The sequence below is a fragment of the Acanthochromis polyacanthus genome, chromosome 10 (genome assembly GCF_021347895.1).
Source record: "Acanthochromis polyacanthus isolate Apoly-LR-REF ecotype Palm Island chromosome 10, KAUST_Apoly_ChrSc, whole genome shotgun sequence".
Classification (NCBI taxonomy): Eukaryota; Metazoa; Chordata; class Actinopteri; family Pomacentridae; genus Acanthochromis; species Acanthochromis polyacanthus.
In genome coordinates this window covers 22,900,668-22,924,952 of record NC_067122.1, presented here as the reverse complement: position 1 = coordinate 22,924,952, position 24,285 = coordinate 22,900,668, and the positions used below count along the sequence as shown (strand labels likewise).

Genomic DNA, 24,285 nt, shown 5'->3' with positions numbered 1-24,285 from the left:
TTAGATAAAAGTCAACATTTATTAATTAGTCTGAATTGCACTCCACATCAACATAGTCCAGGATAATTTGAAACAGGTTTTTACATTGCGTGTACCACATAAGACACCCAGCTGTGAATGTGTCATTTGTAGATACAATACCACAGCAAGGCTTCTAACAAAATGTTCATATTGCAGCCAAAACAGCCCTCAGAAAACGAGGACATGCACGTACTGCCTGTCTTTACACATTTATACATGACACTCAGGAGGGAGACTCTGTGTTCTGGTCATACAATCGAAAAAGTTGTCTTAGCGCCGTTAAAACTTCCAGAGACAACTCTTCGTTTTGAGAGGCCAGTCTGCCAAGGATAAATGACACGATTGTGAAAAAATAAACGTGCTGCCTCTTTCTGTTGCTCCAGTTGTGGTGAGAACCATTCATGATTTATTAGAGTTCCTACCTGTTATTCTGAGTGCTGTAGTTATGTGACATTCCTGCAATTCACTGTTAAATATGACCGAGTCTGAACATTCCAGTTATGTTGTAATTTGATTATGTACCAATTTTTACAACAAACATTGAAAACAATGTCATGGGCGAATGTGCAATATGACTAAATCTAATCTCAGAGGAGCATCTGCTTTGTGTTATTCTAATAAAGATACTGCAAAGAGATCGCAGATTTTAACTGCGATCGCCTAATTGCAGAATAAACTGTGATATGTACACACCCTCAATATAAAAAGCTAAGTATAACTTCAGTTTATTTTGTAAATAATTTAAAAAATTAAATCAATACAAATTTTTTGTCAACATCAAGGCATATGTAAGTCATTACATGTACTCTCATCTGTTTCCAGAGCAGCCGAAGATGTCAATAAACCTGATGTCAAAAATGAGAAGGAGGGGGCAACCATGTTGACTAACAGATGTCTTACACACACGTATGTGATATACAAGGTCTCTTATGCTTTGATTCAGCTGAGACAACTGGCATATAAGCTCTATCTCTGGACACCAGCCAGTGCTAAACACACTTGCTCCCTTTTCTGCTCCTCCTTCTTCATTTTGGCAAGCGGTGGCCTTTATTCACATGAAGAGGAGGAGAGACAGTCACGTGCTTTGGCTGGAGTGGGTAGCGGGGACGTACCCCCTCCACAATGCTGCACAGACCAGGGATTCCAGTGTAGGCCATCTGTGAGGGATGAAGAAACATGGAGGTGGCAGCTTCTCTCAACAGGAGCAGTTCCCACAGCCCTTCACACTGTTGAGGATCTCCTCCTGCAGCTTCTTCCTCTCCTCCTCCTTCTGCGAGAGCCGCTCAGCCGGCGGCTCAGCCGAATTGTTGCGGCTGTTCAGGATTTTGCTGTTTTGTGCGTTCCACAGGTCTGCGTACAAGCTGCCCGGGGTGCTGAGGAGGGCGTGGTGAGTACCGCGCTCTGCCACTTTACCCTGGCAAATTAGGGGAAAAAAAAAACAAAAGGGCTCCACATGAAGTCAAACTGAAGGGGGGCATGAGCACAGTCCTATAGTTAGCATCTCTTCATGACCACACAACTCTGACCACACTCTCTGCGGAGAGTCAGCTCCCCCCTAGAATCCATGCCGCCTCCCCAACAACTGTTGCATTCCTCTCGCAAAAACATGGACTCGCAGAAACACACGCACATCCACACACGACAAACACACACCCCTCCCACACAGTCAAACACAAATCAAGGCGCCCCTTCCCCCACCTCCCATGAGCATGCAGAGGTGTTGGCAACATCTTTAGTGCACCAAAGATGAGCATGTGACTGCTTCCGCTCGTTATTTTAATGAGCACCCCAGGCAGTCCTCTGCTGGTGACACCGGCAAACGCCATGGCGACATCACACGCAAACATGCCTCCTCGCCACGACCCTCTGATTCCTGCCATCTGACTGTGGAAACATGGAACGACACATGCTCAACTCGCCGCAGTTCAAAGAGACCTCCTCTCATTTTATCCTATCTGACTGGAGCGCTGGTGGAAAATGTCGTGTCACCTGTGTTACATTTCATATGAACTCTTACGTTCCAGCTAATAGCTGACTTCGAGAAATCTCTTTTCGAGTTTACCGCTTCTCAAAGCCCAAACGTACTTCAGCACTATTCTATTCTCTTGAATACTTCTGTTACGCACCACACAACAGCAATGCATTAAAAAATATCACAGTTTAAAACAATCTGTGTCTAAATGGCACCTCCAACTTTAACAGGTTTGACCAAAAACTGTGTAGAAACCCCATTTGAATGGTGAGCTCCACTGAAAGGCATATTTAGTCCTGGATAAGGCCTCATCAGTGTCTGGGAAGCTGGCCCATACATTATTAGTCACTGAGACAAACAAGACATGCCATCTGACCAAAACAGCCAGTCGAGTCTGACTGCTTTAATGAGCCCTTATGGAGAAAATAATACATTCACTTCGACCAACAGTGTCCTGTTGTTGTTGAAGTTAATGAGAAAAGGTAAACAAACCGTGTTTTCATCACATACGCTGAAGAAAGGTAACTGAAAATAAATTAGTGTTAAAAACGGAGGCAACTTGCTAAATTCTTGTTGTTGGCAGATACAGTGCGCTGAAGGTTACACAGAGTGCAGGTCATCGTCCTTCCCTTCAATGCAAAATGGTTTAATTGGACCAGCAATTAACACAGTGCATGTGCGTACTCGGGAACTCTCAACTGTCATATAATTTGCTTGTCAGAAAACCGAAATGACAGCTGAAAAGCTGAAAATGTTAATCAGACAAGGTATGAGATGATGGAAAAAAAAGTGAGCGGATGAGATCGTACCTCGTTGAGCACTATAATCTCATCTGCGTCTACGATTGTGGAAAGCCTGTGGGCGATGAACACCGATGTCCTGTCCTTCACCATCCCCTTCATTGAATTCAGGATGTTCTGGAAGCACACACAAATAACAATGTCACCCTTTTGAGCTTCACACAAGTATTCCCTAATACAAAGGAAAACAGTTCCCAGTTTGCAATCAATGTTTGTCTGAGAAAATATAAGAAGAAAAAAAAGTGCATGAATGACAGGATATATATGAAATTTACTCCCGAACTTTGATTTGAAGGAGAAACCAAATCAAGACAATGTTGCTCAGCAACATCCACCTTCATATGCTTTTCTTTCCGGTGTTTACATATGATAATGTAAAACCACTACAGTGATGAGAAGCTACAGAAAATCTCAATTAACAACCACATCTACTGGCCCACTCTTTTCTACATGAAGTTCAGAGAGGGCGTGCTGAACTTTCTCATTAAGTGTAACATTTACAAAGACTGTGTGGTTTAAGCTGAGCTGGAGATTAAGTGGGAGAAAACAGTGGCAGGTGGCAAGGGAGAACATGGGGGTGGTGTGTGTGTGTGTGTGTGTGTGTGTGTGTGTGTGTGTGTGTGTGTGTGTGTGTGTGTGTGTGTGTGTGTGTGTGTGTGTGTGTGTGTCACAGCAGGTATGGGACACAGGAGTGAGCTGAATTATTGTGTACCTACAGCAGGTGACTGAGTGGGTGTTTGTTCTCTTAAATGTGTATGCAGACCCGATGCGGTGTCAAGCTGTACGTGCAGCAGAGAACCAGTATTTGTGGCTTTAACGTGTGCAGATGCCAGTGTCAGTCAGGCCAACCTCTTCGGTGATGGAGTCCAGGGAGGAGGTCGCTTCGTCATACAGGAGGATGGGTGGATTCTTCAGTATTGCTCGGGCGATGGCGACACGTTGCTTCTCACCTCCTGAAGCAAAACAATAGACAGATAGATAAAACAGCAGGCTGAAGTCAAAAGGTTGGAAATATGTGAAGTTACAGCAGGTCTCTACCAAGCTCTTTCTCATCAGAAAATTGCCTCAAAAAGAGGCCCGACACTCAGACAATGCCAGTGATACAGGCTCCAGTCTGGTAAAACAGACTTCATTTAATTGTGAAGAAAAATCTGCAGGACTCACAGATTTCTCCCACTGTGTCTGACTCGGCCTTTATTACATATGAGCTGTGTGTGGCCTCTTGAAAGCAAGCGGCGTTCAGCGAGTGTAAATATTGCTGGCAGTGGAAAACAGCAATGAAGGAAGTTAGGAGCCTCGGAGCCCAGTCTGCCCCCTTCCTGATCCCCCCTCCTCTCACAAACTCACTGGCAGCTGTCACGTACAGAAGCAGTGAAATTAATGAGAAGTTAGTCATGTCTTTATTTTGTCCGTTCTCTCACTCACTCAGTCACTCCACATAAAGAAATCTGTGCTGCCAGTAATTGCGTCTCGAATGTTGAGTGAAACTGCTGACACACTGTGTGTTTACGTGGGCTAAATGAGTTGCAGAGCGATGTTACGAGCCTAATACTACGCAGTCTTGTGTAGATCAGATGAGTGTGGCTTCAACTGTGAGGGAACATGCCATTAAACAAGTTCATACACTAAATTGAAGAAAATGATAAAATAATAGTGCGGCAGCTAGAGATTAATCAAGGTTTCGAAACTATTTCAAATGCCATGTTTATGCAGAAACTGTAATGTAATTTAGAGCTGTGCAAACGAAAATCTTCCAGGGCAGCTTCTTGCAGCCTCTCAGCATTTTAAGCAGATGTTTCAGTCACAGTCGTTTCTCACAGCGTACAATACCCAAACTCCGTCTCCCAGTTTACCCAAGATGGGATTTAAACACTATAGATATATACCTTTCATGGCATTAGATAATAAAATGTTAACGCAAATAACATTTATTTTCAAAAAACAAAAACTCATTTTTCAGCCAGAATGCACAATTTACATTTGGTAATTCTATGATGTTTCGAGGCAATTTTGAGTGAATGTTCAACATCAGTTATGTTTCATAAAGGTGAAGATGATCACGTTTACAATGGAGATGGTCAATAATTATGTGCAGTTGCACGAATACTGTTTTACTGCTACTTAGATAAAATCTTAATGCTTAATCAAGCGGTATTTTGGTATATTTATTTAGGTACAATTTATTTATTTCAGCAGAAAGGTTTGGAGAAGTGTTGACGGTTTAAACGTACAATTGTGATCGACTGTTTGTCCTGTGCAGAGGAAATATAACATGTCGAGACTCGTGAGGAGGATTTAGGCTCTTACGCGCCATTTTATTTTTCTGCCACTGTAGAAATGGTCAAAGAGTCAATGTCTGCTTTCAGTTGTTTAGCTGGCATAATCAAAATTTCAAAAAAATATTCTGCTCAGTATGTCATGGCGACACAGTGGTTAGCATGTGGAGTTTGCATGTTCTAACTACGCCTCAATGGGTGTTCTCTGGTTGCTCTGGTTATCTCCCACAGCCCAAAGACATGCATAGTGGTTTAACTGGAGATTCTAAACCAGCCATGAGCTTGCATATTTGTCTTTCCTTCAATATTAGCCCTGTAGTGGACTGGCTACCTGACCAGGACGATGCCAGCTCAATGCTAGCCGAGTTAGTCTCAACAGCCCTCTACAGGATAAAGCGGGAATAGCTAATAGACAGATGGATGATGTCAGGACAAATAATGATGACCATTTCTGCTTTCAAATTATTGAGGGAGCCATTGAAAAAGCTCACTAATCTGATTTAATTGGATGTGCTTTAAGTTCACCAAATTTTATGCAATGAATTAAACTAGAAAAACAAATCAATCTACAACTACTCAGTAAATCTTTGGAGGATTGTCTAAAGAAAACAAGCCTAATTATTCACTCGTTGTGGCTTCTAAGGGCGTGTGTCCATATAGCGTTATATTTGCCAGCAGAAAAGTGCTGGCAGGGCGCTGGAGAGCGCTTCATCAAAAAAAAAAAAAAAACCCAAAACGCTCCCACGCTGCAAGTGGGTTTTGTTTCTATGACAACAATATCCTGACAACATATCACCATTCTAGCTGCCGCTATACCATAGACTAGCATCGCGTCTTGTTGTTATATTTGTCTGACAAATATAACAACTTAGGATAAACAGGCACAGCCAGAACACGTTTCTCCTCCGTTTTCTTGGCTACCAGGGTGACAAATCCCACCCATATGACTCAATGACAGAAAAGAAGACAGAGACGACACCAGGGCAACTGAAAAATTTCAAGTTTTTGACTGGAGGTGCTCAGGGTGGATGTACAAAAAAAAGGCAAAAAAATGGGAGTAGCATTTTTTCTCAAGGTGGCCGCCTGCTTGTGGTCAGAAACCAGACCTTTATGGACATGTTAAACCAGCTGGTTTGATTGTTTAGTGTTACTTTGACAAAAATACAGCTTCAGCACAAAAATGTCAACTTGGCATTTTCAGATGCCATATTTCACATAAGACTGACAACTGGCCGGAATCAGCAGACTGTAATGAAAATAATGATCAAAATCCCAGATAACAGCGAGCCTCACTTTACAGAATTTTTTCACTACTATATCTGTAAATTTCTCCATTCTTCCTAAATTTCCATGTTAAAACTAAACTATTAGCAGCTAGCTTTTGAAAGAACAGATGTGTTTTTCCATTCTTTTTTCAGGCTAGTATACCATCCAGGGAACAAGACAAAAACACACAGCTCTTTCTCTGGCTTGGGTAGAGAGACCATATTTAAACAGTAGGCGTAACAGCGCAGCAAACCTGACAGCTTGAGGCCTCGCTCCCCAACCTGGGTGTCATAGCCATGGGGCATCCTGAGGATAGCATCATGGATGCCTGCAAGACGCGCAACTTGGTACACCTCCTCTGGTGTAGCATTGATGTTCCCGTACTGCAGGTTGTAGAAGATGGTGTTGTGGAACAGAACAGCATCCTGACAATGGCACAGTTAGAGAAAAACAATGAGGCTTCAGAGAATGTTTTTTATTGCAGCAGAGAGCGAAACAGAGGACTGCAGATATGGAGACAAGGATAAGAAGGAGAAAGAGAAAGAACGCAAATGAGAAAAATATGTTCATGTACCATCTGTTCAGATCAGCCTCTGAGCTCACTGCAGTAAAAACCTAACTGAATACTGCTTATCTCTAATGCTATTGTTAACTATTAATGTTACATTGTTCTATGCTGCCCCCTTGTTGTGCATAATCATCAGTAATAACTATATTACATTTACTACTTAAACAAAGGTATACATACATTTCACTTTAGTGAAGAAGTTCCAGAAAAATTATATCCATGTAGAGATGATAAAAAACATATTTTGTGTTGTTTTTGTGTATATTTTATTGTGCTAGAGTGTCACAGACCTGAGGTACGACCCCCAAAGCCTTCCTCAGGCTGTCAAGGCTGACGTCTCGGATATTCTGCCCCGCTATGTAGATGTTCCCCCGCTGGGGCTCATAGAAGCGGAACAACAGTCGCACAATGGTGCTCTTCCTGCAACCAGACGTGGAACAAATCATCAGCATCTTTCTGTCTGCGAGCTGGTGTGAGCCACACCCCCACAGTCTACTGATGATATCTGATGATAAGACTCTCTGTACATGTAAATAAGACAACATACCTGGCCTAAGGTTCCATATTCAGTTTACTTCTCTGAAAGGTGACCTACCCTGACCCGCTGCCACCAACAACAGCCACCTTCTTCCCAGCAGGCACTTCGAAGGACACTCCATTTAAGACTTTCTGGCCCTCCAGGTATTCAAAATAGACATCCTCGAAGCGGATGGTGGAGTCTTGTGGTGCAATGGTTAAAGGTGGGGCGAGATCCCTCTCCTAGAGCAAACCATCAGAGAGCCGAGACAGACAAAATGGGGAAAAACCGAAACCGATACAGAACAGCCACTGGCATAGAAGGCCTGACATGATGCAATGTTACTCCAACACCTTGTAAAGAGGCATAATGCAGGAGCATGGAGCCTACATGTGCTGCATAAAGCTGAGACACTCACAGCAAATTCTGAGAAGTCGTTTCAAAAGACTGCCTGAATCTTCACACACACTGTCCTTCATGGTGACTGGAGGATCAATAGGCGTGAAAACTTTCGGTACATACTGAGCCTAGCCATAGCACAGAGATGTAGCCAAGGTCAGCAGCCCTCATCCTGGGAGTAAAAGCCTGCTCTGCTCTATTTCTATACTACTTAATAGCAACATAATCACCACCAATCCACCTCAGTCAATTAATACAAATAACTCACAGTCCATTAGTATAAGCAGATGATAATTTCACAACCCTCCCCCCGTCCCCCCCAACATGGAAAAAAGCCAAAATTATTTATTTTTTATTTAGTGGCGTAGTTTCAAGTGAGGGGGGGTTTAAATTATTTTACATCTACATAATAGACCAGTGTGTTCCACACACACACAAAAGCATTCAGACAGTAATGGCCTGCTGGGCACTGCCTTTCCACAGGGAATCACAATGGAGAGGAATATTACTGATGAGTGAAAAATAACAGGGCAGATACATTTCTCCTACTGTAATTACAGGCTGGAGATGGGAATGGCCTTCATATTGTGAGGCAGCAGGCGCACATTTGCACTTAAGTGCACTCTTCTGACGCAAGATGGGCTGCTGTGTTCAGTTAAAAAAAAAAAAAGGATAAAATGTCCCACAAAAACAATTGGCAGTTATTGCACTGAAAAAATATGAAGTCTACATGTTTAAAATCTCAATTTCAATGGTGAAGTGGAAAAACACCATCTGGTTTAAAGGCAACAGTTTTCAATAGTTTTTAAAGGTGAACTTGAAGGTCAGAATATCATTTACATTACCACAATTACACCTGTCTTTTCTCACCTCAACAATTCCCAGTTACTCATTTGTTTTTCTTTCTTTTCACTGCCACCGATCATTATCAAACAGTAATGAAATTAAAAATGCATTGAAATTAATTAAGACAAAAATCTGTAACTGAAGGAGTAGTGAAAAAAAAGCAAAGCAGGCTTTTCCACACTATATAATCAGTTGAAATTATGGATGCATCAATTACATTGGCCACTGATTTCAAGCGTTTAATTACTAAACACTGTAAATAATTCAATAAGAAGCAGTCAGTCAAGCTCTGCTATAATCTGTCACAATGTCAACATACAGGTGACACCACTGCAGCAAGAAATGGAAAGTACAAGTGGCAATAGATGAGTAAGCACCTGAGTCACATCAAGCACATAATTACTGTTTGACTAAAACACGTAATTTTTACAGCACGTGAATACGTTAGCTATGCGGTGCAGCCACACATGAATAACGCAGCACTGTGTTAAAATCTTTCACCAACCATTCAATTATACAGAAAATGTCCAAATGAGGGCTTCAAGTTTATGGACATACCGTGACTTTAAATATTTGGATTTAGCTCTATGTTCACTTTCATTGTACATCTTTTCTGTTCTCTTTAATTAGAGGAACAAAAAATGTCAAACGAAAAATCAGACAAGCATTTTGTCTTCTACACCTACAATGTGGATGAGTGTATGTAAGGCTGGCGAGTTACCTTGATCTTGGTGTCGACGTTGAGCAGGGTGAAGAGGGTGTGCATGTCTATCAGAGCCTGCCTGGTCTCTCGGTACACTGTGCCCAGAAAGTTGAGAGGGAGGGAGAGCTGGAAGAGCAGGCCATTCACCATCACCAGGTCTCCGACGGTCATCGTACCTACAACGGCAGCAGAACGACCTAGAGCAATGTGCAGAATCCAGTCCTATTGTATCATGCATGTGTCTTTGGATGTAAGATCTAAAGAAAAAAAAAAAAGTAACACTCAAACCCTTTTTGCTTTCAAGTTGTGAAAGCAGACAAACCATCTCCACCCCCTGTGATTTCATTTCTGCATCAAAGCTATTTTATTTCCTATTCATGCCACTTTTTCATACTTGCTGTGCTTTGTTCTCATTTAGGTTTTATTATCCAGCTCAGTCAGGGTTTTACTTGTCAGTTTCATCTGTCCATTTGATTTTGTTTTCAGGTGTGTTTTTCACGCTTTCTTTTTCCAACTCCTATTTCGTCCCACTGTGCTGCTGCCACAGATCGTGGGCACAAAGAGGTAAATTCAGGTCAAGATAAGTAATTTCACCCGTACAAACGCATGCTTTAAAATTTTCTCATGATTTGTGTTTTGAATGCAGGATTTTCCGGTAATTGGAACCTCACCTCCCCCAACTTTAACTCCAGACTCACTCACCTGCTGTAATGCCCTTGCTGGCCAGTAACATGATGCCGGTGAGGCCAACACTGAAGATGGCACTCTGGCCAAAGTTGAGCATGGCAAGCGTGGACGTGGTTTTTAAAGAGGATGCTTCATAGATCTTCAGGAATCCATCATACCGCTGAGCTTCGTACTTCTCGTTGTTAAAGTACTGCAGGAGAGATGAGGAAAGCGGACAGAGTGGAGAGAAGGGAGCACAGGCCACGGAGACAAGGAAAAAGCGTGAATCGAGAGAGAAAGACACAAATATGGCTGAGGTTAAAGGTTAAGGAAGCATGGAGAGCAGTGTCAGGCAGATAGACACTTTAGCACAGGCTGTCTCAAGACTGCATTTGTTCTCAGTGACCGCTCTGGGCATAGTCTATGTCTCAGTTGGCCTCCAAAGCACTTTTTCATGTCTCTGAATCTTCATCTGCTCCCAACAGATTTCAAAGGACGAGGAGGGTGATAGAACAAAATCCTGAAGCCTGTTTTGCTGAGCAGGCTGTAGAGCCGACATTTTGGCAGAGCACAGCAATTGTGGCAAAACAACTGTTACAAATATTAGGGAATTATAACTGGAAGGAAAGCCGAAACGTCGCTTGCAAATTAAACAGGAATTGCTGCAGAATGCTCATCACGAGCACTGTCGTCACCCTCTGTATTTACATCTCCAGCAGCTCACACAGACACCTACATTACCGACAGAGCTCAGATAGCTCTCTTAAGTGTTACGCCACACAAGCAGCACTAATTCTGATTAAGACATAGAGCTATCATTTCGACAAAAAAAAAAGCCTCATGAATCAGCCACAAGCGCATTTTTTAAATTCAGCACATAAAACAACGGCATAATCACAACAACAATCCTCCTCAACTCTGCTGCCAATTACTTAATATTGTTGCTGTGCTGCTGTTTGTTTAGTTTGCATCATTGTTTCTCTGCTCTGGTTAAGTGGGCGATTTGCTTCTCTAGCTAACGGCAGTGATGCTGTGCGGCTACCGACTTGCCACTGATTTGGATACGAGGAAATGCAGCGAATCAGAGAAAGAGAGAGAGAGAAGGAGAGAGAGACAAGAAAGTAGCACATGGAGGACAAACTGAAGCAGTGCAAGGCACCGTGTTCAGGTTCTCATCTAGCCCTTTGTGAAAGTGGAACGGATTTCTGAGTGGGCGGAGATCTAATTACATATGCACACTCACAGCTCAGAGTGATGCTAAATCCGGCCGCATTGACACAGATGACACAAAATAACACAGAACAAAACGTTAAGGGAAACAGGACACAAAATAATACAGCAAAGAAAATAACATGGTAACAAATAAATCTGGAACGGCCAACAAAGCAGCCGAAACTTGATCGTGAATACATCTGAATTTCTTCTGTGTTCCACGAGGTTACCTAGAAAGAGCCTTAAAACCACAAAAGACGCAGATTAAGCATGACACTGACAAAAGCATAAAGTACCGTAATGTGTCGACACCGCATCACGTCAGTCCGGTGTCTGCGAGACTCACACTTATCCACAAACCACCCTGGGCCTCAGCTGGCATTTTTATTCAAAACAAAGCCTCCGACGGCAGACACCTTTCAATCCAAAACTATAATTGAGACATGATTTGGGTCACTGACTAAACCAAGAAAATAGTCCTGAGTGTCCAGTGATAAATGTGTCATTGTTTGTGGCAGCTGGAATGACATTTACAAATGTGAATGGACAATTTCACGCTGACTGAAGGAAGAGCATCGCAGAGAAACAAAGACAAACCAGAATGCAAAAACCTGCGAAATTGTGTTTTCGATGCCGCAAAACTGTTACAACTGAAAAAAAAATGAGTCAATTAATTGATCAACGGAAACTGAACCAACTATTTTGTTCTTCATTTTTCAAACAAAAATCCCATTTCCGTCTTCTCAGGTGTGATAGTTTGCCGCTTGGTTGTTTTATGTGAGAGTAACACATCATTCTGGGCTAAAGGAATGTGTGAGGAATGTTTTCCATGATTTATCTGGCATTTTGCAGATCACCAACTCTATCAGTTAAAATATAAACCACTGTTGGTTACAGCCCTAGACGAACATGTAAAAACAAAAAATGCACGGAAAAGTACGGTTACATCATCTCACATGAGATCACTGGTAATATTTACTCAAGCATCACTGGATAAAAATGTTTATCCCAAGTCAAAGTTATTAGTATTTACTAGAACATATTTTCCTTAAACGTTTACCATCCTACATTCTCTCTTTATGAAAACAAAATTTATCTAATTTGCAACTGCAAGAAATTGTGACTCACAATGTCTTCTTGAGCTTTTCATGACAATACAATTAAAACTAAGAGACATCAACCAATATACTGAATTGTTGGTCAACCTTCACTGATGATTTGGGGGGCAACAATTTGTCTGTATCAGTTCACTACATACATTGTAAAGAAAACAGCAGGAAAGTATGTTCTCAGCTATTGTAGTGGCGTAGTTCAGCCTCGATTACAAAGGCAACAGTTGAATGACAAGAATCATATAGTACAGAAACATTTGAAATCTTACTAGATACTGAATCACTTCATAACAAAAAGGTTACACAACCTTCCTCTCAACCAAGGTCTATGGGCTTACATTAGTAATTGCTGTATAATAACTTGGGGGAATATGAACGATAAATTTCACTGCTCTCATCTGAAATGATTTTACATTTTCATATGGTAAGAAGAGAGACAAAGTGAGAGAATAAAGAGCAAATTCTGACAGTGGCAATCATCCCAGTGAAATACAGTTCTCACAGACAAGTAAATATTTGTTCATGTCAATGTGGATGGCCTAAATGAACAGACGAAAAAGCCTCGAAAGGCAGAGATAAAAGGGAAGAATTGATGCATGGGGGCGGGGTGGGATTGAGGAGGGATTGAAAAAAAAAAGGGTAAACTGCAGGTGTGTAGCTGTGTGGGGGGTTCAGAACTCACCTTAACAGTCTCATAGTTCAGCAAAGAGTCAATTGCTGCATTGCCTGCTTCATTGTCTGCTTTGTTCATTTCTATCCGAAAACGAGTCCTGTGAGCAGAGACACAAAAACGTAAGCACTTATTTCATCTAGTGGATGAGTGTCTTCACCGGCAGCACGGTGATAACAAATCTTAATTACAGACAGACAGCAAAAGTAGAGAACTCATACTCTTACCTCCACTGTGTGACAAGAATCGTGAAAAGGGTATATGCTGATAAGGTACCCAAGGCCACTGCTGCAAACTGTCCACCACACTTGTAATACTGCAGAAGAGAGAAAGGCAAAGTGAGGACAAAGCATCTTTTACATACAATAACTCGACAGTTAAGAAATAAAATATCAAACGACCACATCGGGCCACAAATATGGAATGCTAGCATTGCACAGTATTTGGAGAAGATCGCGTTTTTGACCATTCCACTATGAACATGAGCGTTACAAATGGACAGAAAGCTAGAAGAAGTAATTGGGATAATGATTTAGCTATTTGGGCAATGGACTCTGCCCTCATTACATCCAACATTATAGTCCAGAGTCGAGTGGTGGCACAAAGCTACAGATGAGTCAGTCCTTCAGTGGTGGCAGAGGAGGAGGGCATCTGTTTAGCGCATTCTAGACAGGAGGACTTTAAGTGGCTATAAAGCTTTGGGACTCATAGTTGCAACTAATGGGCCCTGTGTTTGAAGTAAAGGTTCACAAGGATTCTTATTTCATTTAGAATGTAAATGAGACAATATCTGACTAAATCAATTTGCACACAGTCTGCTGTGAGGAGTGTCAAGGAGACGAAAGGTCCTGAGCTAACTAAAAGACTGAAACTGCAACAAGAAAGGAAAGCAGAAACATTGTATGCCATGTGTCTGATAATATGCTACCAGACACGAGGCTATGCTTGTGATCAGCATCAACTTCGTTTTGATTTAACTCACCAAAATGGCGCTGACGAGGCCCATCTCAAAGACTGTGGGTCCTAGATTGAAGACGAGAGCACTGAGGACGAAGGAGATGCCCCGAGTGCCTCGATCGATGGCCTTGGACAGTGCCCCGGTCTGGCGGCTGAGATGAAAGCCCAGATCCAGATTGTGCAGATGGAGAAAGACGTTCTTGGCGATGCGTCGGATGGAGCTCTGCGCTACCTTGCCGAACACGGTGTTCCTCAGCTCGTTGAAGAGGGCTGCACAAGCCCGTGAGACACCGTCTGGGATAGCAGGGAAGACAGAGAGTTTAGGACACCTCCTGTGAACAGCAAGGCAATTAAGTGAGAATCTATCATCATTCCTAACAAAGTAGACCGCTAAGAAGCAACAAAACAGGAATCTGACCCTTACTTTTCCTGCCTTAGTAGATGCAATAGCGTATTGAGGCAGTTGAAACTTTCCAGGCTCATAAGTTTGAGGTTCCAGGACCGCTCAATTCATTGTCTTTAGTTACTCGGTATGTCTAGTACGACTGCGGGTCAACGACACAGTATAACACTGCTTCATGAGTCTTGAGTGGTGGGGAAGAAGCAGGCAATCCTCAGGGATATATCACATCCTCTTTACGGTGAATACAAATTGTTACCATCAGAATGGAGGTACAAGACACTACCACCGCAGCCTTCCTTTGCTCAAAGATCATTTATCGCTTTAGCTCTGTGTTCTGTTGAACACATTTGGATGAGGGAGGTGGCTGTCACTTGCATTTTGTGATGTTATTGCACGGCACTTTGTTGTTAATTGTCTGTCCCTGATTGTAATGTATTTTCTGTAGTGGCTGAATTTATCTGACAGTTGCCACTAACAAAGAGAATTTCCCAGGGGATAGTAGACGAAGCTAAATTTCACATCATCCCTGGTCTGCAAGCTCTGCACTGCTACAGCATCAGCCTCCCCTCTGTAATTACAGAGCAGGATGCTGTGTGAAGCCTCACTACTATGGCGGGCCAGCACACTGCAGACTGAAGGAAGGGAGGGCATATCTGAGTGTACACAATAGTGCTGAGTGTGTGTGACGGGGGAGTGAGCCACGTGTGTGAGCAGAATACTAGAAGAAGCAAAAAAGTTTTTAATAAGACTGAACAATGTGAGTATCAGTTGTCAATAAGCAGACTTAATTCCACCACTGTCACGGTCGAGCCTTTCTCTGAAGCATGGGAGTGAAGGCAGTACCTCTTAAAAAGGTATTTTAAGAGGTTTTTATGCAACATATTTGACATGCAGCAAAAACCAAGAGTTCAGTCCAACAAAATCAACAATTTAAGACAAAAGCTATCATCTCTCACACTGCTCATGATTTTTTACAAGCAGATGGCCAGCATGACTGTCACAAATTGGTATTAGCCTGCGTTTGAAGGACACATGGTCTTCCTGTGGTGATTTCACTGAGTTGTGCGAATACATGACTTGTCTGCTAAGACCAAAGTCAGTGTAATAATCGCTCTGTCTGCCGGTCTTCATGGGGCTGTAATGTGGCGTTAAATAGGAATGCTCGTCTAATGAACAATGTGTCCACATCTGACAAGGTAGGATGAGCACTGCGCAGTCTTTTCAGCCAAATTACACCAGTCACTGCAGGTTTCAACTAGTGGACGTGGGTGCCACAAAAAGGGAAGAAAAAAAAACACAATTCTTTTCTTCATGACCATTCCCTATTTCCTCTTTGTCTTGTCATCCTCACTCACTCTGTCTGGAGTCTTGGTCATGTGCTCCAATTACCAAGTATGTAGCATTAGTGTGCAAAATCTAAGTGGCTCATTAAAATGAATAGTTACAAGGCTAAGTGTATGTTGCATCCGCACTGTTTTCAGTCAAAGCCAGAGTGACTTGCAGTGGGTGTCAGGTTCACAATATTTATTCATTTGATATTGCCTTTCATCAGCAGCTCGGAGAAAAAAAAAACTACTCTAATCAGGAAGAAACTTCACATTCACATCTCACCCTTAACCCCTTTTGTACTCACAGACCCATTTGAACAAAAAGGAGAAAAAAGGGAGGTGCTCTCAAGGAATGAAGTGAAAGAAACATCCCTGGCCTCTGCACAACATGAAAAAAAAAAATACCCAGACACTTTCAAAAGGACATTAGCAATTTGTTCTCCACTGCTTTAGAAATGTATCCACCTCTGTTTGCCTTAGGGGCACACAGGTATCAAACTGAAAAGTCATCAGTACTCACGAGAGTGTTGAGCAGATTAAAAGAAGTGAACTCAGGCACGGAAAGAAGATCATAATGTAAATAATGTGAGGCAGAAGCGGAGGTTGCGGAGCAGCATTGATATGAATGTGGTGGGAAAGGTCAGCCTGTAGATAATAGGCAGTCCCACAGTCCCCTCTGATGAGCATGGCACCTGCCAGTGCAATACAAGTCTGGGACTTACAGCCAATCAGCACGGCCGTTGCCATGGTAGCCACAGTGCTTGGCGCGTCATTCAGGTTCAGCATGTGTCCCGACATCTGGTTAAGCTCGTCCACTGCATACTTAAACATGAAGGGCACCATCACATTGGTGATCTGGGAAAGCAGAGAGGGAGGGAGGAAACATTCAGAGGGAAGGACAAAAAAGAAAAAAGAAAAAAAGAGTGGAAACGGTTTCAAATAGCCTATTACTCAGACATATGCTTGATACAGTTCACTGGCATTTTTCTAGTCCTCTGTGGCACCTCTCCATCTCGCCCCAAGAAAGTGAATTTCCACTGTTGTAAGGTAAATCCAACCGTGCCCATTCAGGCGCATTCACGTATACGTAAGTACGGTAAGAGCTGTGTGAGTGTGTCTGCATGCACATGTGTTCTTCTTGACTGACTGTGCTGGTGAGAAGGCTGGTGCTTCCTGCTAATGGAATTGAAATGGTTATTAGGGCTAATTAAAAGCACAGGGACAGCTGTGTGACTCAGGATGGGTGGTCCGCTGCGCATTAGGACAGACAGAGAACACGGCATCACACACAGCAAAGCATTTTCATTCGAAACCCATTTCATTTGAACCTCTCAAGCCCAAACACAGGGAGGGTTGTGGTTTTTTTTGTTGTTCCTTCACTCCTGTCGAATTCTGTACAATATGATTTTTGAGCATAAATTCAACCCATGTCAACCCTAGTGTAAGAGACGTCTAATAATGCACCACTTACACTGCAAAAGCTACATCCCCAAGGTTTTTGCTTTGCACACTTGGGTATTATACTCAGACAATAGAAGTCCTCTGAGTCCCTCAAGGAAAAACAATATCTTCCACTTTGCTACCAAGACAACAGAACATGACACAAAAATAGCCTGAGCCTTTTATCACAGGGCCACAACATGTCCTCAGCTTTACCACTAACGCATGATAAGGTTGGGTGTGCTCTTTTAATCCATTAACGGGCAACACGAGAGATTAAATCAACACTATGTCAATCCGTACCTGGCAATGTCATCCCCTAATAGAGATGCTGTGTCAAGTAGAGAAGAAAAGGCTTCTGGCTGTAAAGAATTTTGCTTAAGCTTACACATACAGACTGGCACGCAGACAGAGAGGGCTTCATTTGAGGCCAGCAAAAACAACAGCTTGTATATCATCATTTATCTGAAATGAAAATGTCACTGATAATGTGCCTTGCAGAGGTGTGATGCACTATAACCACATAATTATTCAGTTGATTTAAAAATTGCATCCACGCTGCTGGTGGTTTCGGTCGAAACAGTCAAACTGGAGAAATTGAGGTTAACTCCAGCCAAGCAGGAAAATAGAAGGAGAAGATTGGATTGCTTGTGCGTGCTCTCTCCTCCTTAGCACACACTAGAGGGAGCCATGCTGAGTGGCAGCAGGACATGCTTATTTAGGAGCTGTGAATTTGTGATTGTTTTCCAGGGTGTAAATTAGGGACCATCAACAAAGGAAGAGGAGATACATCACACACTGATTGATGCATGCAATTAATCATTTCAAAAGCAGCTACCTGTTTTAAATGCACATTATTTTAAGCTTTGCACGGGTTCTTTATCGAGTGCTTGTGTTGTTTGAGTAAAGGGTGGTCAAAGCAGAAAGGTAATGTGATTAAGTGAAGAACTTAAAAGGAGGGGGGGGGTGTTAACAAATAAATCAATGCTTTGTCGTGATCTGGTGTTGGCTTTTACAAAAACTCCACCACAACGTGTATTAGAAAAGAGTCTAACACTTTGTCAAGACATTATTTCAGTCAGTTCTCAAAATTAGCTGCTCAAGGTCTCGCTGACGCAAGTAGTTCATAAAGCAGTGCTAATGGTTGATCCTGAAAGACTCAACAGCCATTCAGAAACTTTGTGCCAAAAACGACAACAAGCTAATGAAATGTTCAACCCCGCTGATTTCTCTGGGTACTCTTTTCAATTATGTCTGAGGCAAGAGAAAAGCAAGACATTTTATGAGCGGTGATCAAGAATCCCTCAGATACAAGCACAGCGGCAGACATTTTTTTAAACTATATCTGTTTTTCTACTGCATTTAGGAAGATGAATGTTTAAACACCATTTTAAAAACATGCTTAGAAATAACCTACAAGTGTCAGTGTGAAACTAGAGGTCAACTTCACACTTTATTGCGTGCTGGTCTAACAACTTAATATCTCAAATGTACTGTCCATGAAGGATTTTTATTTATGGATAATAAAAAGAGCAAACAATTAAATATTTGAAAGTGATGCCACAAACTGCACAACTACAAAATGAGGCAAAGTCCTTATCATTTCCTTCTTCTATTCAAGGGTTAATTTTCCATAAAAATGAATAACGTGGGTTGTGAATATACAATGTTGTGTGAGCAGCCAAGTCTCGGCTGTTGGACTGCAGAGCACTTTAAGGGAGGACACATCATATGACCATATTTTTCTTATCAGTCATGTCTTCCAACAGCCCTGCCAACCAACAATGATATGTTGTTGACAAAGAATAATAACAGCAGACGTGTTTGCCAAAGGTAAAAGAGCACCATTCTGCTGTGAAACGGCTTTTAAATAAATCAGTATTTCTGTACCTTTGCTAACATGCATTAGGAAACTTCAACTTCAAGCTTCTTGGTTGCACACAGACATCCTTTCTCTTTGCTGACAGGTGCTTCATGAGACGGTATGAACATAAAACGATTGTCCATTGACACTAAATAATCTTGTGGGTGTAGCTGATGTGTCAGCTGCAACCTTGGATTGTCACTTCTCTTGTTCACTGGATTTCACTCACTCATTGTAGAGGCAAGGCTGCTTTTTCTCTGCAAGTCTCTCTCAGCAGCCACTTACATGATTTATTATTGTTATTTGGGTTTTGGGTATTGTTTATTCACCACCCTGATGATGCTCAAGCCCCAAACATCTACTAGGGGAAACATGAATAATCGCTACTTGCAATTACCAATTCTCTATGATGCATCCCTTTTGAAAACAGGGACAAATTAAAATGAGCAGCAACATGCAAGAATGACTCTGCATGTTGGTGCCGGGAATAGATGATGAGTGAAGAACTGGAGAGGGTGTAACTAGCATTTACCACAAAGCTCATGATGACCAACATGACATCAGTCCGTCTACGAACAGCGTTGGGTTTATATTATCATAAATTATCTTGCTTCAGTCTTTCAGCTTGATCAAGTTGTATTAGAGAGCGTCTGCATTTCAATGTAATCAGGGAGGGCACTAGCTGTTGTTAGAAACCTTTACTTTAGAGTGGAAAACATTACCAAAGATGAAAGCAGAAGTAAGATTAAACTAAGATCAAAAATGAAACAGTGACTGGAGCATTTCCCTCACTGGTAGCTGACAAAAATATCTTCAGTTCTGTGGGACGCCTAAGTAAAACTGCTTGGCACCAAGCAAACAGATCTAAATAGCTTTTATTACAAAACTGAGAAAGCAGAAAATAGGAAAGATGCCATTAAATTTAATAAACGGGACATTTTCTGTAAACTAACCTTGGCTCCAGCAAGCAGGCCCAGAGAGATAGCAACACGGGCCCGGAGGTCTGGTCTATCCTTCGGCCAAACATATGACAGCATTGCAGACAGGATCTGGGTTGAATTCACCTCCTTCAGCTGTGGATAAGAAACAATAGCAACGTTTCTTTTCAGAACACAGTCAACTGCTTTTAGAAATGAGCCCATCTTATAAAATACAGGTCAGATGTGTAAAATAACGATGATTGCAATGTTAACTTTCTAACCTGCCTTATGGTTGCCAGCTTTGGCAACTGACAAACATTTTGCAGTCAATGTGACAATCAAAATAACCTAAAGACGGCTCTCTGGGCAGGCGCATGGAACATCAAATGTCAATAGGAGTCCCCTGGGAGATCTGGCAGCAGCAACGACAGCAGAGTCTCCAGGTGGACTTGGGGATCCAGTCTGACACTACAACTCCCAGGAGACACCTGGGCTGTCATCCCAGCTGAGGCTGGGAGCCCACTGGTGCCAACATGGCTGTTTACCCACGCTCCAACACACATCTGCCACAGGCACTCTCCGCAGGGCAAAGAATATGCAGTAATTCCTCTAATCCACTCAATATGGTGGCACCATGTCACGGCACTGCTGTAAGGCAGCACCTCCAAGCAAATTACAGTGAAAATGTGCCCAACACCTGCCTTTAATCAAACACAATCAAGCAATGTGTAACACTGAGAAGGAAGGATTAGCGTTAACATTATAATGCACAACCGAAGGTTTCTGTACCATGTGTGGAGGAAACTAGTGAATGTAAATAAAGTCTTAAGCCGAACATGAGAGTTTTTTTGTTTAGCTTCTTATAAAAAGTAAAAGCAAAACTCAATTTTCCGAGCAAAGCTTTTCTGCATTGTAGATTAAGGGCTGTTCAGTTTATATATATCAGATAAAACATGTATAATATAATCGTTTAACAGCTTAAGCACAACCAATATGTCTTTTAAAAAATACGAGAATACTAAAAAGCTGTGCATACACTGATCATGGTACAGCAGAGAATCGTTTCGGCCATTTAAGCAACTAGTCAGGAGTACCTAACATATATGGCCCCAAACTCAATTTTTACAGCAGCAAGTTCTTATGATACCAGCATCTAGTCACCAGACAGTCCTCTCAGTCTAACCAAGTGCATTGAATACTTATTTTGTTTATGAAAATATATGGGTTTAAAATATACTACAAAAATCAATATATTAGCATTAGAAATCTGGCATTGCTCCACTGGTACATAAACACTACACAGCTCCCATGACCCCAAACCTGGATAGCAATGGACATTTGTCAGTATTTTAGAAATTAATAAACCAAAAAAAGCAATCATTGAAAAAGTCAAATAATTAATCAATACTAACAATATCCTCTGTTCGCAGCTGGATTTCAGATTGTTTGTTTTTTTTTCACATTTACATGTCATCTTTATTTGTTATGCATATGCAAGTTTGGTCCTCACACAAAGCAGCATGAAAAGTTTGACAATGAAATAACTGAAGCAAGGCTTAGGGATTGGGCACTCACCACATTTTTTGGATCTGCATTTAGACCTCCTCCTGCATTTCCATGCCAACATGTCCGTTTGTCTGTCACCTGCAAATGCTGTGGAAACGCAACTCTTTGTTATTCTGTGTTGGATTTTGATAAACATACACAGATTCGCAACTATTTCTCAAACAAACTTACTTTTGCCGCCTCCAAAATCTGACGACTGTTTTCGCTCCTGTTTGTGCTCCATGTGGCTGTTCGCAGGTGTGGAAGGGAACTTAACTGAAACACATGAGACAGCTCATTTGACTGATGCTTTGAATACGTTCATTCACAGATGTTTAAACATATAGAACACAGAAATGCAAGAACAGGAACAAAAGAGCAGACAAAGCACATAAAAAAACTTTAATTTCAATACAATTAAAAAAAAAAAAAGCACCAATCATTCTCTTCTCTGTGTGTTTTTTCCCAAAAACGCTCACAGTTTTAAGTCACCACGGTCAGAGTTCAAAGGTTAAAGAAGTGCTAGAGATGTACCGAGCAAACAAACAGGGAAGTTAGTAAAGCAGCATGACTGGTTTGAGAACCTCCCATTAATGTTTAAAAAAAATTTCTTTTCCCACTAGAATCCACTTTAAATAGTATGTAATCAATGGAAGCAGTGAAAGTTCACAATCTTTCAGAGCTCCTGAAACAACATTCACAAATAATTTAAAAGCCTGGGGTTACATATTGCCTGTTGTAAAATGTGTGGAAAATTAAAAACTCAATAAAGGCACAGCTAACAACTACTAATACACCTACAGGGGCTGTGGGCTGGATAATGCAAGAGATATTGTAGGTGGCTTAAGACTAAAAGCTTAAAACTACCTCGGTTGTAGCAACAGTTCTATTAAGATTTGAACAAAAATACACATCCTAATTGATGATGGGAGGTGGAAAATGTGGAATATCTATATCAGTCCAAACATTCCTCTTGTCTGTGATGACCATACGCAATATGTGAAAAGAAAAAATTCTGATTAAATTGTAATTATACCAGCACCATATAATTACTTCATGCATGTAAATGTATTAACTTGTGTTGTAATCTTCAGTTAATGAGACATAATTTTGATTCCTAACATAACTCAGTAAGTGCGTACTATATCAGTCTATGCAGCAGAAAGCCCAGCATAGAGAGACGTGTTGTGCTGAATGGATCATTGGAATAATATTATCAAGTCTTTTACACCCAACAGAGCTGGTCCAGGGCAAAACTAATCATTTTAGATACATGTCACCTAGAAACAGACTTTTCGAGTGGCTCCATTTCAGCAAACACCAAGGAGAAAAGAGTTACAATAACAAAGTCAATATGATTCGGCAGAATTTAGGATTTGTATGCCCTGTGGGGAAAAACTCCCCCTCAGTTTCTCAGTTCGTGCAATCTGGCGAAAGAGGACCCAGAGGACCGACAAATACTGAATTCTGCCTCATCACTGTGACTTCATTACAGTCATTCTAATCTGGTTCCAGTGACTCTGGCCATACAGACTTTAAACCCTCCTAATTTATATTTCTAAGAAGCTGCAACTCAGATTTTCACCCAATCGTACTTGTTAAATTACACTCGTATTTGGTATCCCTGAATTTGTTGTCCTTTTTGTAGTAAACACTTCTCATATTTTTATTGTACCTTGCCTCCTTAAATTTTACATATTTTATGTACAACTATTGTACCTATTAGTTATACGCCCAGTGTTTTTTCCACCAGAATAACCTTTCACCGTCACTGAAGGCAACTGTGCGCATGATAACTAAAAATCTTGAATCTTAATATTGGGTACGCCTTACTATAACTACTGTAATGAGCCCAACAGCATAAATGGAAAGGAAAGGACAAAAAACACTGACCCATTAAATGACCATAAAGCTGGATCAATACGACCCTAAAACACGTTCAGCAAACAACATTTATGATGTACTTTATGGCAGTGCTGTTGCCTAGGAGACCTCCTCAGTTTGAGCCAGGTGTACTGTACAAACTGGTGACTGATTTTTGGTTAAAGGCTAATATGTCAACTAATCAATAACGCTGTGTTACCAGAAGATGACAGTTGTATCAGAACTAATATTAGGTCTCACTGGTGAGACAGTCTTATCTAACTTGTCAGTCGGGGCTGACAACACGTGACTGAGTCTACTGACAAGACAACGTAGTTAGCACACACTGCTATCGTTAGAAAAAACAGTTGGATTTGTGATACGATTTGTTTACCCGATAAACTGATAAAACTAAAGAAGTAAAACACATATTGTAACTGTAACCACGGTGTTAAATGGCATAACGCTAGTGCTAACACAGGTAACCGAAACTACTAATTAAGTTTACCTACCTACTGAGAAGTTAGCTAGCTAGCTAGACGTTGTCCAACAGAAACTTGGACGGTTAGTTGATAAACAGTACATTTACGTGACAGCTTCCTGAGTCTTGAACAAACACCGACTAAATCTTGAAGTTTGCTTCCCCGAAAGTTAGTTATAAACACTTTTCATCTCTGTCCTTGCGTGGTGACTGTCACACCAAAAACACAGTGTCCTCTCCCGGGCAGCTGCCTCCTTACTCACCACGTATGTGCTTTGACGTTTAGGGTCCGTCGCGTTTTCAGTGCGATTTTTATTCCAAACGTGATACGAGCTCGTCTGTCTAATGAGAAACGCTAATTTTCTTCTCTGAAAGTGAAAGCCGCACTTTAGAGGTGCCAACATCGGCGCCATGTTCACGAAGAAGGAGGGGCGGTCGATGAGCACGCCGGCTACG

At 41.6% G+C, this 24,285-nt stretch overlaps 1 protein-coding gene across 1 annotated transcript; it reads right to left on the bottom strand.

The window, feature by feature from the left end:
* Positions 1-24,285, bottom strand: abcb7 (ATP-binding cassette, sub-family B (MDR/TAP), member 7). Its single transcript, XM_022208623.2, has 16 exons — positions 24,093-24,285; positions 21,678-21,761; positions 21,516-21,593; positions 19,974-20,093; positions 16,439-16,571; positions 14,011-14,279; positions 13,256-13,344; positions 13,041-13,128; positions 10,071-10,245; positions 9,387-9,544; positions 7,499-7,662; positions 7,194-7,323; positions 6,589-6,760; positions 3,643-3,746; positions 2,803-2,910; positions 1-1,435 (listed from the first exon to the last, which is right to left on the bottom strand). Exons 1-16 carry the CDS (start codon positions 24,240-24,242, stop codon positions 1,217-1,219), a joined length of 2,241 nt encoding a protein of 746 aa, XP_022064315.1. The 5' UTR covers positions 24,243-24,285; the 3' UTR covers positions 1-1,216.

Excerpts from the sequence above, each read along its gene's own strand:
- abcb7 (XM_022208623.2), bottom strand. The coding sequence starts at position 24,242 with ATGGCGCCGATGTTGGCACCTCTAAAGTGCGGCTTTCACTTTCAGAGA. Across the intron at positions 13,129-13,255 it reads ATTCTTGTCACACAGTGGAG|GACTCGTTTTCGGATAGAAA; the intron begins GTAAGAGTATGA and ends CTCTGCTCACAG. Across the intron at positions 7,324-7,498 it reads GTTGGTGGCAGCGGGTCAGG|GAAGAGCACCATTGTGCGAC; the intron begins GTAGGTCACCTT and ends GTCTGGTTGCAG.